We start from the raw sequence: 14,728 nt of genomic DNA on the forward strand, positions 1-14,728 counted from the left end.
TAGTTGGCAAACTTAGGATACCGGATAACGAATGTCTGGCTAAGTAACCAGGTAAGTGACGAAGAACTTCGTTAGCCATTACCTAAAAGTGTAGAGGCACAAAAGATATATGACAAATGTTTTTTGATTTTTTTTAATGATTTTTTTAATGATTTTTTTAATATCATTTTCGCAGTACACATGAAGAAGCAAGCTTGTGCTTGCGAAAGCTCGTGTAGAAAAATATAAAGTTAACCTTCAGATTGCCAAACTATATCCTGCTTTTATTTTACTTTGTGTTCTTATAGTTTTACTTTCTATAATCTGTTCGGATAGCAGGAGATCACATTTGTCGAAAAGTTTTGCTACAACCAGCTATCAATTTTCTTTAATATCTTTCATTGAAAACTTTTTTCGATGCGCTCGTTCACAACAATCCTGTTTAGTCTTGATGCTTTTCAATTAAACTTTTGACCAGTAGGTCGCAGTGACCGCCAACGCGTATCACATATCCCATGCTAGAAGCATGAAATCAACTTCTTTATTAACATGATTGCACTGCACTGTTTTTCAAACGTGAGCGGCTATTCCTCAAAAGTTTAATCAACAAGCTGGGATAAGTCTATAATGCAATGAAAATTCGATGATGATCCATCTTGTTTTTAATTTCATCTTAATGCTTGTATGCAAGAATTTGATCGTGAAAACAAGTCAAATATCGTAAATATGTCTAAAGAATCATCATTCTGATCGAGTTAAAGTTCTTAAATGATGAAGTTCATGCAGGATATTTGTTCAATACTTGTTGTGGAAAATTTTATTGCTTGTCATATAAACGTTTGAGCTGTTTACATATCTTTGCAAAAGCGTACGGACACCAGGATTGGAATAGTTCCACGCAAAAAAATTGGTTTGATTTTTACGCGGTTTCAACCTGCATATAAAAGCAATCAAACTGTTTGCTTTGGTACTTGGCTCTGTTGTTCGGTAAATTGTTGTTGACTCGTTAATGATAACCCACTCACAGGTTACCACTGTTATATTCGCAAAGTCACACCGCATGCTTGTCATCAGCATGTTGTTTTCCTACAATAGCTTTTTAACTTCAATCACATGACGGTTAATTTACATAAGCATAGCATATGCATTGACCATCTGCAATATTGTATTATATTATCAGCAACATTTGCACAAGCCTTCCACATACGGAACGCACGAGGAAGTTTTCCTCATTTGTTAAGTTGAATTTTGTCGGTGCAATTACGCAAGCTTCCCACTCGTCACTATACGGTATATTTTCTACTGTTGGGGTAGTTTTGGGAGTGTAACGTGTTCGTATGCAGTAAGAGTGAGAAAAAGTTAGCAGTAATAAAATATTTAGTTGATATAACTTTGTTTTAAAAAAATGGAAAGCGATTCTTACGGGGATAGAGAAGAACTGCTCGGTGCAGTGAAACGGTAAGAAATCTTGTCAGCTGTTAGTGTACCTGTGTATACGTGATACTTTTTGTGATTGTCATTGAACTGAAAGTATATACACAAACAACCATTGAGCTAGAAAATATGCTTTTAAAGGTTTCCAGATTATTGCTTATCTAATTCTATACCTTTTTGGTGTTTTTTCGAAAGCAAACACCACAAAACTTTGTCAGTGAACCTATGAGAGGGATCCTATAAGAGGGAATATAGCTTATGGCATATTCAAAAACGACAGTTTTAAAAACTTAAAGCAAAAGGTATTTTTGCTGGAATTTAGTCAAAGGATCCAATGTCAAATTATTAAGTATATTTGTTTGTTGCAAGGATTGGATCTTTAATGTCCTTTTGCAAGCGTATTGCCTAGCGCTGGCCTATACAAAGACTCAGACGAGGATCGATCCTTGCAAAAAAGTGTTTGTTATTGCGAGGTGTTGTCACGAAAATGAAGGCTAGCAAATTCTTTTTTATCAAGTGATTCCGCTTACGATAAAACATTATTACCTCGTCAATCATGTCTCAGTTTATATCGTATTTTTTCTTACGCAATGCACACAGGGTTTGTATATGATTTTTGCTGACATCATGTTACACAACCGTTATTCCAATCACATGACGATAAATTGACACAAGCATAAAATTTACATCAAACCTTTGACATATTATGCATTGACTTTGGCAATATTTACTTCATGGAAATGCATCCGATTCTGATCCGATGCGGTTTTCTACTATCATTACTTGTTGCTTACGATGATTTTGATATCGCGTATATAGTAACACTGATAAATACTAAGCACAACTATATTGTATATAGTGTTGTAAAATGGACAGAATTTTGTGTGTAACTGACACTTTGTGATGTTTATCGTTGAGATAAAAGTATACAAACAACAGTACAAGCAAAATAAGCCAAACAATATAATTTTTTCGGGAGTGTTTGTTTAATTCAATAACCTGGTGGTAACTATTACGCTTTAAATCGAAAGTGGACAAAAAGTGTAGGCTAACGTGTCGATGAAAAAGAATGGAATCTTTTGGTGTATGACGCTAAATCATTGATTGTTATCGTCCGATTAATTTATGACACGGGCTTCACATGATCGGCTTGGTAGCGTAGCGGTTTGTGATCCCGGCTCATACAAATGCAACCAGCGTTCGGTTGCCAGTTGCGCTACCGCTGTAAACAGTGTCATACATTTCTATTTCAGTGACTTTGGTAGTATAGAGCAACTTTCATCATCATCTAACGAGCCAAAAGAGCGATTCCAAAGTGTTTCATCCCAGAAAGCAGCAGACGAAATGAAAACAAAATCGGAGATCTACGAACAGTGGATTCGACCATTGATAGCGGAATTTTTCGGCCAGCTCATTTTCGCTTTTCTACATTCCTCCACAGGCCACTCTAATATCGCGGGAACTGCGCTTGCTCCTGCTGTTAGCGATGGATTAACAGTCACTATCTTAGTAATCATAATTGGTCACATAAGGTTCGTTTTGAATATGATGTTGTCCATGTTGTCCAATTTTATTTTCTTAATCTGCATCGTTTAATATACAACTTACTTTGTTTTACAAAATTCCGCTCGATTTTTGTCTTGTTTTTTGGTATATTGCTTAAGCGAGTGTTGTTCCAAGTTAAAATTTTCAGCAGCATCACTTTGACAAAAATTTTCTTATAATCAGACCTAAAATCTAAATTAAAAAAGAATAGTAACAATTATCTTGTCGATCGTCATTGTTTTTGAAGGTATTATTAGATGATTGGAAATATGCGTTTCACGTGCCTTCTGAGATTTTTTCCATTTGGTAACTAGATTTCATGTTGCTTTGCAGTGGTGCTCATGTCAATTTTGCGGTTACAACAGCTGTCTTTGTCGGTGGCGGCATCAAGTGGATGATGGTGCCTCTCTATCTTATCGCGCAACTTCTTGGTTCACTAGCAGGAGCAGGACTGGCTTACGTAAAAATAATGAAAAAATAAATTTTCTTAACGTTACGGTTTTTATTGAGAGATGATAGTGACACTGTTAACTTTTTTCTCCCTAACTCAAAACTGGCCGCACACGCAGTACATCCTATACTTTCGTATATACCGAGGAAAGTCTTTGCACAGTTTAAATTCAGAGATTGCACATCGCTGGAGCCAAGGTTTTGGAGCTAACTTTCGCGCAAGTTCCGATTGAAACACTTTTTATCTTTTTATGTTGCCCATATTTGGAACTGTTAACCAGGACCACTGAACAGGAACAAGCGTCGTTAACGCCAAAGGGCATTCAGAAGCGCCACTGGTTATCGAACAGGGACCGCAGCATTGCAACCCCAGTGCTCTAATCACTGGGCTACCGAGCCGACTAATGCTACCGCATACAGCCTATACTTCAAACAATAATATTAACAAAAAGAATAGGTTTCCTACATTCATTGGAAGATAAATCAAGATACATTTACAGAAAATGCAAACTGTAAGACATTTCCTCAGGCGATAAAGTTGACCTAACTTATAACATATACGCTTCGACTTAACAGATATCTAAACGAAGTTTTACTAGTCGTGAATGTATGAAATTTGATAATTTCACTCTAAGAACAGACAAATGAAAGGCGGATTTGTTGGGTCACTAATAGGAAGCCAACTAAGGCTAAAATTTCTGTGTAAGAAAAACTCGAAACGCGGAAAATGAAAATTTTTTTTTTGTATTTTGTGCATATTTATATATATATGTATAATTGTATATCTATACCCCACTACCCAATAACAGAACATAGGTACCCTGGGGTACATGACAGCCCATTGTCTTTATAGAAACTCGAGTCGACTCGAGTCGGTTTTTGCGAAGGCTTAACTTGACTCGAGGCACTTTCTAAGAAATTAAATAAATGGCTTAAATCGAGTCAAGTGACATAAGAGATGAAGTGAAACTTAAAATGAAGTACGTTTGCTTTTAAACGCGTACAGGGAAGCAAAACGAAGTAATTTTAAAAAGTTTTTTTAAACGTTTCTTGTTGACAGAAACGTTTTTTTGCTTTCTGTATGGCTTGGCTTCAGGTATCACTTGACTTGACTCGAGTTTTCACTGCCAAATGCCTAACCTTACTTCTTCCTAAAGTCATGACTTGCAAGTTGAGTTTAATGTTACGTTACGGTTACGACTACGGGAACGTCAAAAGAAAAGGGAAAGCTTGTCAGTGGACAGTTAAATTCAAGTAATTAAATTCAACTTGGAAATTGGTGGAGTGTAAGATATTCCAGGTTGCCTTATACTGGAGTTGAATTTATGGTTATGAAAGGTTGCAAAGGTTGCATTGAGTTAATAATGATAAAAAGTTATGACGTCTATTTTAGATTACAAACGGAGAAGCGTCGGGAGCTTTTGCTTTGGGAGCCGGAGTAAGTGTGGGGCAAGGTGTCTTGATGGAAGTCATAATCACAGCATTGCTCACTTTGTCGGTTGTCTTGGCTGCTGTCGAACTTAACGCGGATCTGGCCGCATTGGCAATTGGCTTTTCAATTTTAATTGGTATATTAGCTGGGTAAGCGCAATGGTATTTTTAATGTAGAGTCCATAGTCCATTCACAATCATATAGGATTGGTTTCATATAAGCTTGCCATTTGTCATAGGTGGGTAGTAACCGCGGTACTATAGTATCGAATTCCTGAACCTTGGTACTTTTTCAGTACCGATACCGGTACTGTCAGTACTTTTGAAAAAATGTACCAAATCTCTGTACCGAATTACTTTTCTGAAGATTTTTCAATTAATCCCGGTACTCGATACTTTTCACGTGATAATTTGAAAATTTTAACAAGTATGTTTTCAAAAATACATGTTAATTAATTCCTGATACTAATTTTAGCACTTGTTGATCTTTTCTAATCTAGAAATGTCAAGTAAAATTGCAAGCGATTAACGTCACATATGTTTTGACCTGAAGTAACCTCTACCCGGAGCATAATAGCGGCAAACATTGCATTTGCAGCAGCTTACACAAAACGTACTGGTACCGAGTACCGACAAAGTACCGAACTACTTTTTTTAAATAGTACGGAATACCGGAACCGTCGGTACATTTTTTGCTAAGTACCGACTGCCCACCTCTGTCATTTATGTTAGTGTAACTTAGTTATATTTTCGTTTCGGCCTACAGTTAGACCTTCTGTTCTTTTTGCAGTAAAAATGTGGTTGCTGTGTATTTGAATATAGATTTACAGTTTCTGGTGGTTGCATGAATCCTACTCTGAGCTTCGGACCAGCTGTTGTTGCGGGAGCATGGACAAACTACTGGGTATATTGGGTGGGACCTCTACTAGGAGCGCTTTTTTCTGGAACTGTGTTCAGGTTCAAAGTTCTCTGCGCTTAATGTATGGGTAGTTGCATTTCATGAAAAATACTGTAGTCAGTTTTGACATTTTGGATGATACTTTTTGCGTTTTTTCCGTTGACCAGAGAGCTATTAACTACGAAACTAAGCGTTATGGTGACCCACTGGCCGTGAATAAACCACATATGCCACAATACCACTGTTGTTTTACAACTCCATGTTGTATGCCACACTTGCTTTGCAGTGAATACTTGTTTAGACTTTTTGTTAATTTCAACAGGTTTTTTCTTGGCGGTAAGGCCAGACTTTTGTTTCGGCAAGAAACTTCTGCACCTGCTGAACAAGGAATGGAAGGAAGGGAAGGCAGGCGCAACCCTGAGCAAACGAAAGGCTGAAAAATGTAAAAGATACATTTATTAATCTAAACAGAAGTTTTCTCCCTAGAAAACAGCTTACAATATAAACCTGTTGCTTCAAAGTTTTGATTGAGTTATCCAGTAAAATATTTTTTCAATCTGAAATTTGTGTTGCAGCATTGTGTATCATAATATTCCACTGCACAAATTAACGAACTCGCATAACATACTGCACTGCTGCCTTAGTGTTGCTTAAACGTTTCGGTGTTTTTTGTTTTCTCTAAAAGTTAACGCTTATTTAAGCATTTTAAAATATATCATCCGATTTAGCCTACTAGTTAATTACTCACGTGTTTATGTATTGTTTTCCACATTTGCGTATACTTTTGTTTACAAAGAGTTCGTATCAAATACTAGTTCGAAATAGAACGTGGTTAGGCTACGTTTAGTTTTGCATACGTGATGATAGGCATGCAAAGGTTTTCCGCCTGCACATTATCCGTGCATGCTATAGGGATAAAAATTTATTTTTTCTGCCATCCACTTCCGGCAGAATCTATGTGAGAAGGCTTACAAAAGTTAAGGGATGACGTTACTAATTCTTTAACGAGAAAGCGTGGCGTTAAAGTTCCAACAAATAGCGAGCTAGTTTTACTTAGCCGTAGTGCAGAAAAACTTAATCGAGTTTCGAACTTGGAAGACTTGATCTAGTTCCGTTCTTCTTTACCAGTGATGGAATTAAGTTTTAATAGTCGCGACACAAGTCAAATCAAGTCATTTACAGCGCAAGTCTAAGTCAAGTCTTTCCATAGGCTTAATGTCACTGAAAGTATGTTTTGTCATGATAAAGTTGTGACGGTTATCCCTAGTCAACAATGAACAGCCGACAAGAGCAAAATATGTTATAATAGAAACGATATAAAATTAAATGATCAATTTCAATGGTAAAATTTCCTGTTTCATCTAAATTTGTCAACCCATACGAAATGCAATTTAACCCTGGCCTTTTTTCATGAGATGGGCTGTAATTAACTCATGAAGCTCCTGAATATTGTATAATAAATTGACCTTTTGTTGACTTCATTAATGGTGAATCCCCTACTGGGGTTCACTCCAAAGCTAACCCATGTTATACTAAAATATAAAACATCTTTTAGTTTACTAGCCTATTGGTAAACCCTTATAGTAGCCTAAACACTGAAACACCAACTTAGTTTATAGCCTAGTAGCCTACTGTAGTGAACAGGGGTTCCATACGTTTCTGGACCAGTATTTAGGAATTACAAGCATACACAATTTTTGCAGGGGTCTAAATTTACCCTTTGGCCCACATTGCACTCTACGCCTAGCCTACACGACCATGGGGTGAGTATTTTAACATCGTTTCCTAGACGATCCCTTTGCTAAAGCAACATATTGGTGTAGGCAGTAAATGCATACTCGTATTCTAGCAATCCCGTGTAAGTGCAATCACGTTGGGTTGAATGCCGGGTGCAATGCCTTGGTCACCAGGGAACAGTAATAGGCTACTGTTATAAGGGTCACTTCCAACAGGAAGACAATTTTGAACCTGCAATGTGGCGATTGTGGCGATGTCGCACTCAAAGTGCCATTTTAAAGAAAGTAAGAAATTTTTCGGTTCGATGTGCATGTAAGGTCGATGTGGGATGTTTTCCTAAGGTGTTGGCGATAGCCTATCTGGTTGCAGATCCAGACTAAGTTGTAAATTTGGTGTGGGTTTGAATTTTGGAGTATTTGTCTTTAAGTTTTAAGCTCAAAAATGGATATAAAGTTAAGGTGATTGTTATAGAAATTTGAATACAAGGATTCTGTCCAAATTAAGACTGTAGCCGTCCTAGCCTAGATTTTGTTGCATGCCAAAATTCAGGGGAGGTTTATAATGTGGTTTTGCGATAGTAGCTTCTTAATTCAATGTACTTTGCATTGAAAAGCCCATCTCTTTGAATTGGGTCATGATCCCTATAAGAAAATACTAGCCTATATTGGCCTATCAACCTATTAACTACGTTTATTAGTTTTGGTATAAACTAGTTCTGTACTGACACAAAAATGTACAAACAGAAAACTTTATGTCTATTTCAAATCATGTCTACTCTAAAAGGTAAAGTGTGCCTTATAACTGGCGCTTCAAGAGGGATTGGGCGTGGAATTGCATTGCAGTTGGTTACAAATGGAGCAACTTGTTACATTACCGGAAGAAATATTGAAAAACTGGTAATGGTTCAAAAAGAGGTAGGTTAAGTTTCTTTGTGAATTCAATATCTTGATTAAGCTATGGTGTTTTATTTGGTAGGCTTTTTGGTAGTAAGGTCCCTTGCCACCACCTGTTAACAACCAAAGAGATGCCTAATAAGTCAACATTAGTGTGTTGAAGTGCTAAAGTAATGTACTAATTTGCTGGACTGTAAAAGAAGAGAGTACATTGGACAGAATATTGCTATACTGCACTTCATAGAATAGTGTTTTCCCTTGCCAAAATACACCTTACATCTCAAACGTCAAAAGTTGAAAAAATCATCTGTCTTACATATGATATGTAGTAATAGATTGCATTGACTTTGTGGCTGGAATACCCTTAAATGTTTTTAGTGAATGGCCCTGGACATCCTGGCTCCGTAAAAATGGGCGCCCCTTGAAAAACTTGAATGAGCAACTCTGGAAAACAAGCTTAATCATTCAACAGGTACAATCTAACAATGCAAGCTCAACTATTTTCTCTCCAATGGCCTGGTCACAATTGCCAGACTCATTTCCTGTAAATAAATCACTTCATACTGTGCGCATCGCTGGCACAGACCAAGCCTTATACAATGGCCTTATCCATAAATTAGTTACATGGGCAAACTTATTGTGCTGGGAAGACCAATCCTTAAAAAAACAATGGATGCCGAGTGGGCATCCATACAACTCACATTTTGGATGCACAATACAAATTTTGCTTGTCATGGCACCAAGACACCCACTAAAATTTGACTCTGCATAATGTGATAACCATTATAGTCAAGGTGAGTAGGACACTACAATTCAACAAACAATAGACACACTAATGAGTGCGTTTTTTCTTGTTTGTAACATGATAGAATTACTAGACCGATGTTTATATTACAGTTTATTGTAACTTTTTGAATATGTTATTTTGCTATTGTTCTGCTATTGTCAAGAAACAGCAAAAGTTGTTTTAAAATTTAATTTTTATGGACTATTCTGTGGTTTGGATTTGTTAGACTGTAAAGTAAAAGGAATTGGTTGGATTAGAGTTAAATAAAACTTTTGTTATAGCAGGACTTTTGAAACTTACTGTGCTCAAACACATGACCTACATTGTACAAACAGTACATTGTTAAAGCAAGATTTAGTGGGACCAATTGGTAAAGTTGAAAAACTTTGCTGTGGTTTGCAACAATATTTTCTCCAGTACTGATAATATAATTGATAAGTATGTTATTATCCACTGTTGTACAGATTAAGGGACTAACTAAGTATTGCTACAATCAATGTGCAATTTATATTTGCAGCTGTATGGCATATAGTTATGACACCACAGTTTGTCATTTATAAGCAATTTGTTAGAAAGTGATTGGAGTCTATACGATTCTGAAAAATCTTTACTTAACCCTCTGAAAGAAATATATGAGCTTATTTATCAGGCGGCTGAATGCCAGCTTAAGGGATGGATAGTACTGAAAATACAGAAATGTATTACAGGGGCAAAATAGATGTGTACCAGGAATATGCATTCCTGTTGAGTGTGATCATTCCAATGATGAAAGTGTTGCGAAACTGTTTGCAAGAATATCTGCGGAACAAGCTGGACAATTGGATTTGCTTGTTAATAATGCCTATTCAGCTGTGCAAGTAAAGTTTAGCATGATACCGTAATGTTTAGTGTCACTCTTTTATGAGATAAATTTGCTTAGAACAGGGAATAGCAATAAATTTGAACAACCATTACTGTATTACTGAGGGTGATTACTTAATTTTTTTGAGTTCAATTATAAGAATGGTTGGTAGTTGCTCAAGTTCAAAAACTTCTTTTGTGGTAGAGGTATTCTACTCATTTGGTAGAACACAGTTGATTTTAACTTATTCTATTTTTATTTAAAGGAAGACAACTGCAAATGAAATTTTATGTAAATGTTATTACTGGTACCATTCAAATTTGTTATTTTGTATCCAGTTTTTATTGAATAACCATGACAAACCATTCTGGGATCAAACACTTGAGGGTTGGGATACTGTTAATAAAGTTGGATTACGGTAGGTATACTGGAACATTTGTTTGTCATTGTGTGAGATAAGATTTGCTTGTTTCATAACTTGTACCGGTCATTGTTTGAACACTGTTAATTTCGTGCATAGAAACAATTACCTATGTGCTGTACATGCTTCTCGTATGATGATCAAAAGAAGACAAGGTTTAATTGTTAATATCAGTTCAGTTGGGGGGAAAATGTATTTTCAAATCCCTGCATACGGTATTGGAAAAGCAGGGGTGAGTTTTCATACTCAATGTTATTATCGAGATTAAATCTGGAAAATATTGTAATGCAATTAATGCAGCTCGATCGAATGGCAAAGGACTGTGCAGTTGATTTAGCGAAGTACAACGTGGCTTTTGTCTCTCTTTGGCCTGGAATTGTTAAAACAGAGCTGTTTGAGGAGTCACTTCATGATAGCAGCCTAACTCAGAAGCGAGCAACTCAAGTTAGTTGTTTTATCTAAAGTGACAATAATTCAATTTTAAACTCGTTCCAACGAAATTATCACTTTTAATTTTATTTGAGTTACCATGGATAACATTGCATTTTTCATAAATATTACATATTAGTATTATACAGACGTATTTAGTAAAAGATAAAAGTACAGAGTTTTCTTCAAAAACTTTGTAGTTATCTTTCTGTTAACGAAATTCTCTTAATTTTTCCCCATAAATTTTGAATGAAAGCAGATTGATGTTTTAAGCTGAAAAACTATGCGAAAAAAAATATTTATTATATGGATGTAATAATATGTAATAAAGTAAGTTATCAGAGAGTCCGACCCAAAATTTTATACAACTATAGCAAACAATTGTAGGCTGTTTAGATTTACTTAAAACACATGTCATTCAATATGAAAAGTTCTTCATCTAATTCTTATATACTTTTTCAGTTAAACTGGTTCTACTCCGTGGGAGAAAGTACGGAATATTCTGGGAAATGCATTGCTCATCTTTTGCTTGGTTGGTAAAATCTCTGCACTTGGAAATAGTTGGAATATTTTTAGAGGCCTTCTCCGGACAAAGTTTTATAGAATGAGGACGATTTATGTATACTGTAGGTTTAAAGATGCTTTAGTATTAAAAGTTTACAATTTTGCACTTTTACATTTACAGATAAAGATATCATGAAAAAAAGTGGGCAGATATTGCTATCCACTGATATTGGACTTGAAAATGACTTTAATGACGTAAATGGTAAGGTTTGCTTAAAGTAATCCTCTCTTTGTAAAATTAGTGCCACATAGAAAGTAAACCTAACTTGGCAGGAAAAAAGATGGAAATTAAATGATTATTTCATAATGTTGTATTCTATTTAAAGAATTTTACCCCTATGTTAGCTATCGCAAATTTTGCTTTATATAAATATCTCGAGTGTGTGAAGTGTTTCTTAAATGGAAATTTTGTTGTGTATTACTCAAAAGATTAAAGTTATGTTTAGAGCACTGTTTTCATTGAAACAGATAGCTAATAAAGGATTGTCTACTGTTCTGGTATTAATCAACAATATTACATAATACTGATATCATAAATCCATAATAGGTCAAGATCCACTAAGCTGCAGAAGCTTGAAGTTTTTGCTTGGTGTAGCAGGAATGTACAATTTGAGTAACTATGTACCACGATGTTTGAGAATTTCTAAAAGTATGTTCATGCGGTCACTAACATCGTCAACAGCGAACACACCTTTCAAATTGGAAAGTGAATATGCCTGAAATAAGTGCCAAGTGGAACTCCAAGTATCATTTGCAGACTAGACAGATACATGATACATTTTATGGACACCACCTTCAAGATAAGGGAAGGAAAATTACCAATAGGATTTAGTAGGATTAAAACATTCATTTGTTTTACATTGGGCGTACACTAAACGGGGAAATTGTACAAATCCTCTACAAACTCCATCTTTCAATGCCAGAATAGAAATCCTTCAAAGTGGATTAGGTATTATTTGCATAAATTTTGTTGCGTTGTAGTGTCTGCAGTTTTTGCTATTTGTTAAAACAATTTTGCAAATAACAATATATATACAATATATATATATATATATGTCATGATAAGGGCGCACAAACTGTGTTGTGTTGTAAGTCGGTTTTAAAGTGACAGGTTAAAATTATCGATGTCTTACTAAATGTCGATATATTTAATTTTATATGTGCAGGCAGTCTATTTTAAAGTTGTTTTAGGGGGCCAAAACGGTCCTTCAAAATTTATACTTTTGGATCGACAATGATAAGTTAGTCTTTAAAAGTTGTGGTCTTTAAAAATTTCTTAGCAGTCGCTAAACCTTGAAAAAAACTGCGTACAAGCATTGCTTTACTCATAGACTGTAGCTGATGTTTTGAATTAACAAAGATATTGTAACGGTTACGTCACGAGTCATGAGTTGTTTTGTAAATGCTGAAATTTTATTTTAGGATCTTACAATTCAATTGTTGACCACACTTGAATTCTCCTTAATGACGTTCCGATAAATTACCTCGCTTGAATTGGTGTGCCATATATATACTGTTGTTATGTTACAATCTTTTTTTACGTTATCGAGTTCACTGGTTAACATCCAGTAAGCTTTGCCCGAATGTGGAAGCCTTTGTGTCTGATAATAAATAAAATGGGAACTTTATAATATTGTAATGTGTATAGACAGAATTAAGCAACTAACAGCATAATCACGCCGTTTGACGAATGAGAACTCTTATCATCGAAAAAGAAGTAAAACGAATTATCATCTTCAATCGTCCTCGCTCATATTATAACAATAGCCGCCAGCATACGCGGTCATTATGACAGATGTGTTTGATGTGTAATACTTCACACAAGTAATATCACAACGAACTAATTTGTCATAATATATAGTGTGATATATAGATTTGTTTTCTACAAAATTGACCCTGTATTTTAACTACATTTTAGGTCTAAATGAGGTTTTATTTTATCGTAATGTCCATAAGTGACATCATCATTAGATGGTGTTTTGACGTCGCCTGACGCCAACCTCCACAGGCCTAATAAGATAAGAGTACCCACACGCCTTAGTTAACCTATACATACAAGTTTATAACAGGTAATGTCACAATAACATAATAACTGAAAAAAGACAGAAAACACAGATTCATTTTCAAAACATTCCCGGAGTCAGGTCAGTTCGAGCCCTGAAAGTCAAATCAGACAAAACCAGAGTACCAGACGAGTGCTGTCAGGATGACTTACTTGAGGATCCCTGTGAACTTAGATTTCCGGATAAGAATATAGGCCTAACTGATTGGTTTCTGTCATGGTGATCAACAGCACTTGTCCTCAATGAAGCCCAAACAACCTTGCAACAAGATCAACTCGGAAGAAAAAGATAGAAAAATAAAATAAAAATATAGCACCACTGGTAGCTGGTACTTGACTAAAGTTGTCCCAAAGTCTCGAGGTGCCATCAGTTTTGAAGTACTGTAAATAACTTTGATAACCTTGTTAGCGGTAGCTTATATGGTGTTTTGCTACTACGTTGCAAGTACACCCACACTTGAAAGTTTGCATTGTGCAGCTGATTTATCAAGCAAGAATTATCTGCATGATTTATAAAGCAATCCGCAGCGGCACAGCCATCGTATCGTTTATTGTTCGTCATCGTCAGTGGTGGAACAAAAAAAAATGCTAACCATTATAATGTAGAAACATCACAGTTCAGCCAGCAGACAATAGCGGGAAAACGCAGCAAAGCCCAAGGTCTTAAAACGTGCAAGGATAATGATAACACAAGATAAAGACGACCAATGGTTAGCATGGCCACTAAACCCAACGAGCAAATAACAACAAAACAAACAAAAAATTAAGTGTTACAGTTAAATTTGGGCACCGATGCAGTGTGGTAATTAAAAGCTGATAGTAGAAATACGTATTAGTAACATGATAACAACAAAAAACAATGAGTTGATTAAGATTAGTGCAGCTGGATGGTGAAAAGAAATCCCATCCCAAGGATTGGAATCCCGTTTCCGTGGCCAAAGAGAGGGCACGATAGTACACACTCTGGTGCACTAAACTTATTAGATTACACATGTCCGAAATAAGGTATTGAGAACTTAGATGTCCAATAAAAGATAATAAAGCAAAACGTTACACTAACAGAAGAACTAAAAAAAACATAAAAACACTCTGAGCTGTTGGAAGAACATGCCCGGGAGCAAATCAGTTTAAAAATGAAGATGAACATGGAGCAAAAATAACGAAACCAGATCAGATCAGATCAGTAATCTCAGAATGACTTTGATTGATTGGATTCTCTCACCGTGATTGGTGTGGATGACGCCCCGATAACCTTAG

At 35.8% G+C, this 14,728-nt stretch overlaps 2 protein-coding genes across 5 annotated transcripts; both read left to right on the forward strand.

Moving 5' to 3' along the window:
• Positions 1-1,179: 1,179 nt before the first annotated feature.
• Positions 1,180-7,697, forward strand: LOC143464637 (aquaporin-8-like). Its single transcript, XM_076962528.1, has 6 exons — positions 1,180-1,437; positions 2,667-2,945; positions 3,292-3,418; positions 4,802-4,989; positions 5,662-5,796; positions 6,060-7,697. The coding sequence occupies exons 1-6, from the start codon at positions 1,385-1,387 to the stop codon at positions 6,172-6,174; spliced, it is 897 nt and encodes a 298-aa protein (XP_076818643.1). The 5' UTR covers positions 1,180-1,384; the 3' UTR covers positions 6,175-7,697.
• Positions 6,759-13,042, forward strand: LOC143464636 (dehydrogenase/reductase SDR family member 1-like). Of its 4 annotated transcripts, XM_076962526.1 has the most exons (10): positions 6,759-7,500; positions 7,587-7,758; positions 8,258-8,388; positions 9,862-10,011; positions 10,334-10,413; positions 10,516-10,648; positions 10,717-10,860; positions 11,308-11,377; positions 11,531-11,611; positions 11,957-13,042. In XM_076962526.1, the coding sequence occupies exons 2-10, from the start codon at positions 7,728-7,730 to the stop codon at positions 12,127-12,129; spliced, it is 993 nt and encodes a 330-aa protein (XP_076818641.1). In that variant the 5' UTR covers positions 6,759-7,500; positions 7,587-7,727; the 3' UTR covers positions 12,130-13,042. The 4 variants fall into 4 exon arrangements, with proteins under 4 accessions (XP_076818641.1, XP_076818640.1, XP_076818642.1 ...); XM_076962525.1 differs by having other exon boundaries at positions 6,759-7,758; XM_076962527.1 differs by lacking the exon at positions 7,587-7,758.
• Positions 13,043-14,728: the final 1,686 nt, after the last annotated feature.

The sequence above is a fragment of the Clavelina lepadiformis genome, chromosome 7 (assembly GCF_947623445.1).
Source record: "Clavelina lepadiformis chromosome 7, kaClaLepa1.1, whole genome shotgun sequence".
Lineage (NCBI taxonomy): Eukaryota > Metazoa > Chordata > Ascidiacea > Aplousobranchia > Clavelinidae > Clavelina > Clavelina lepadiformis.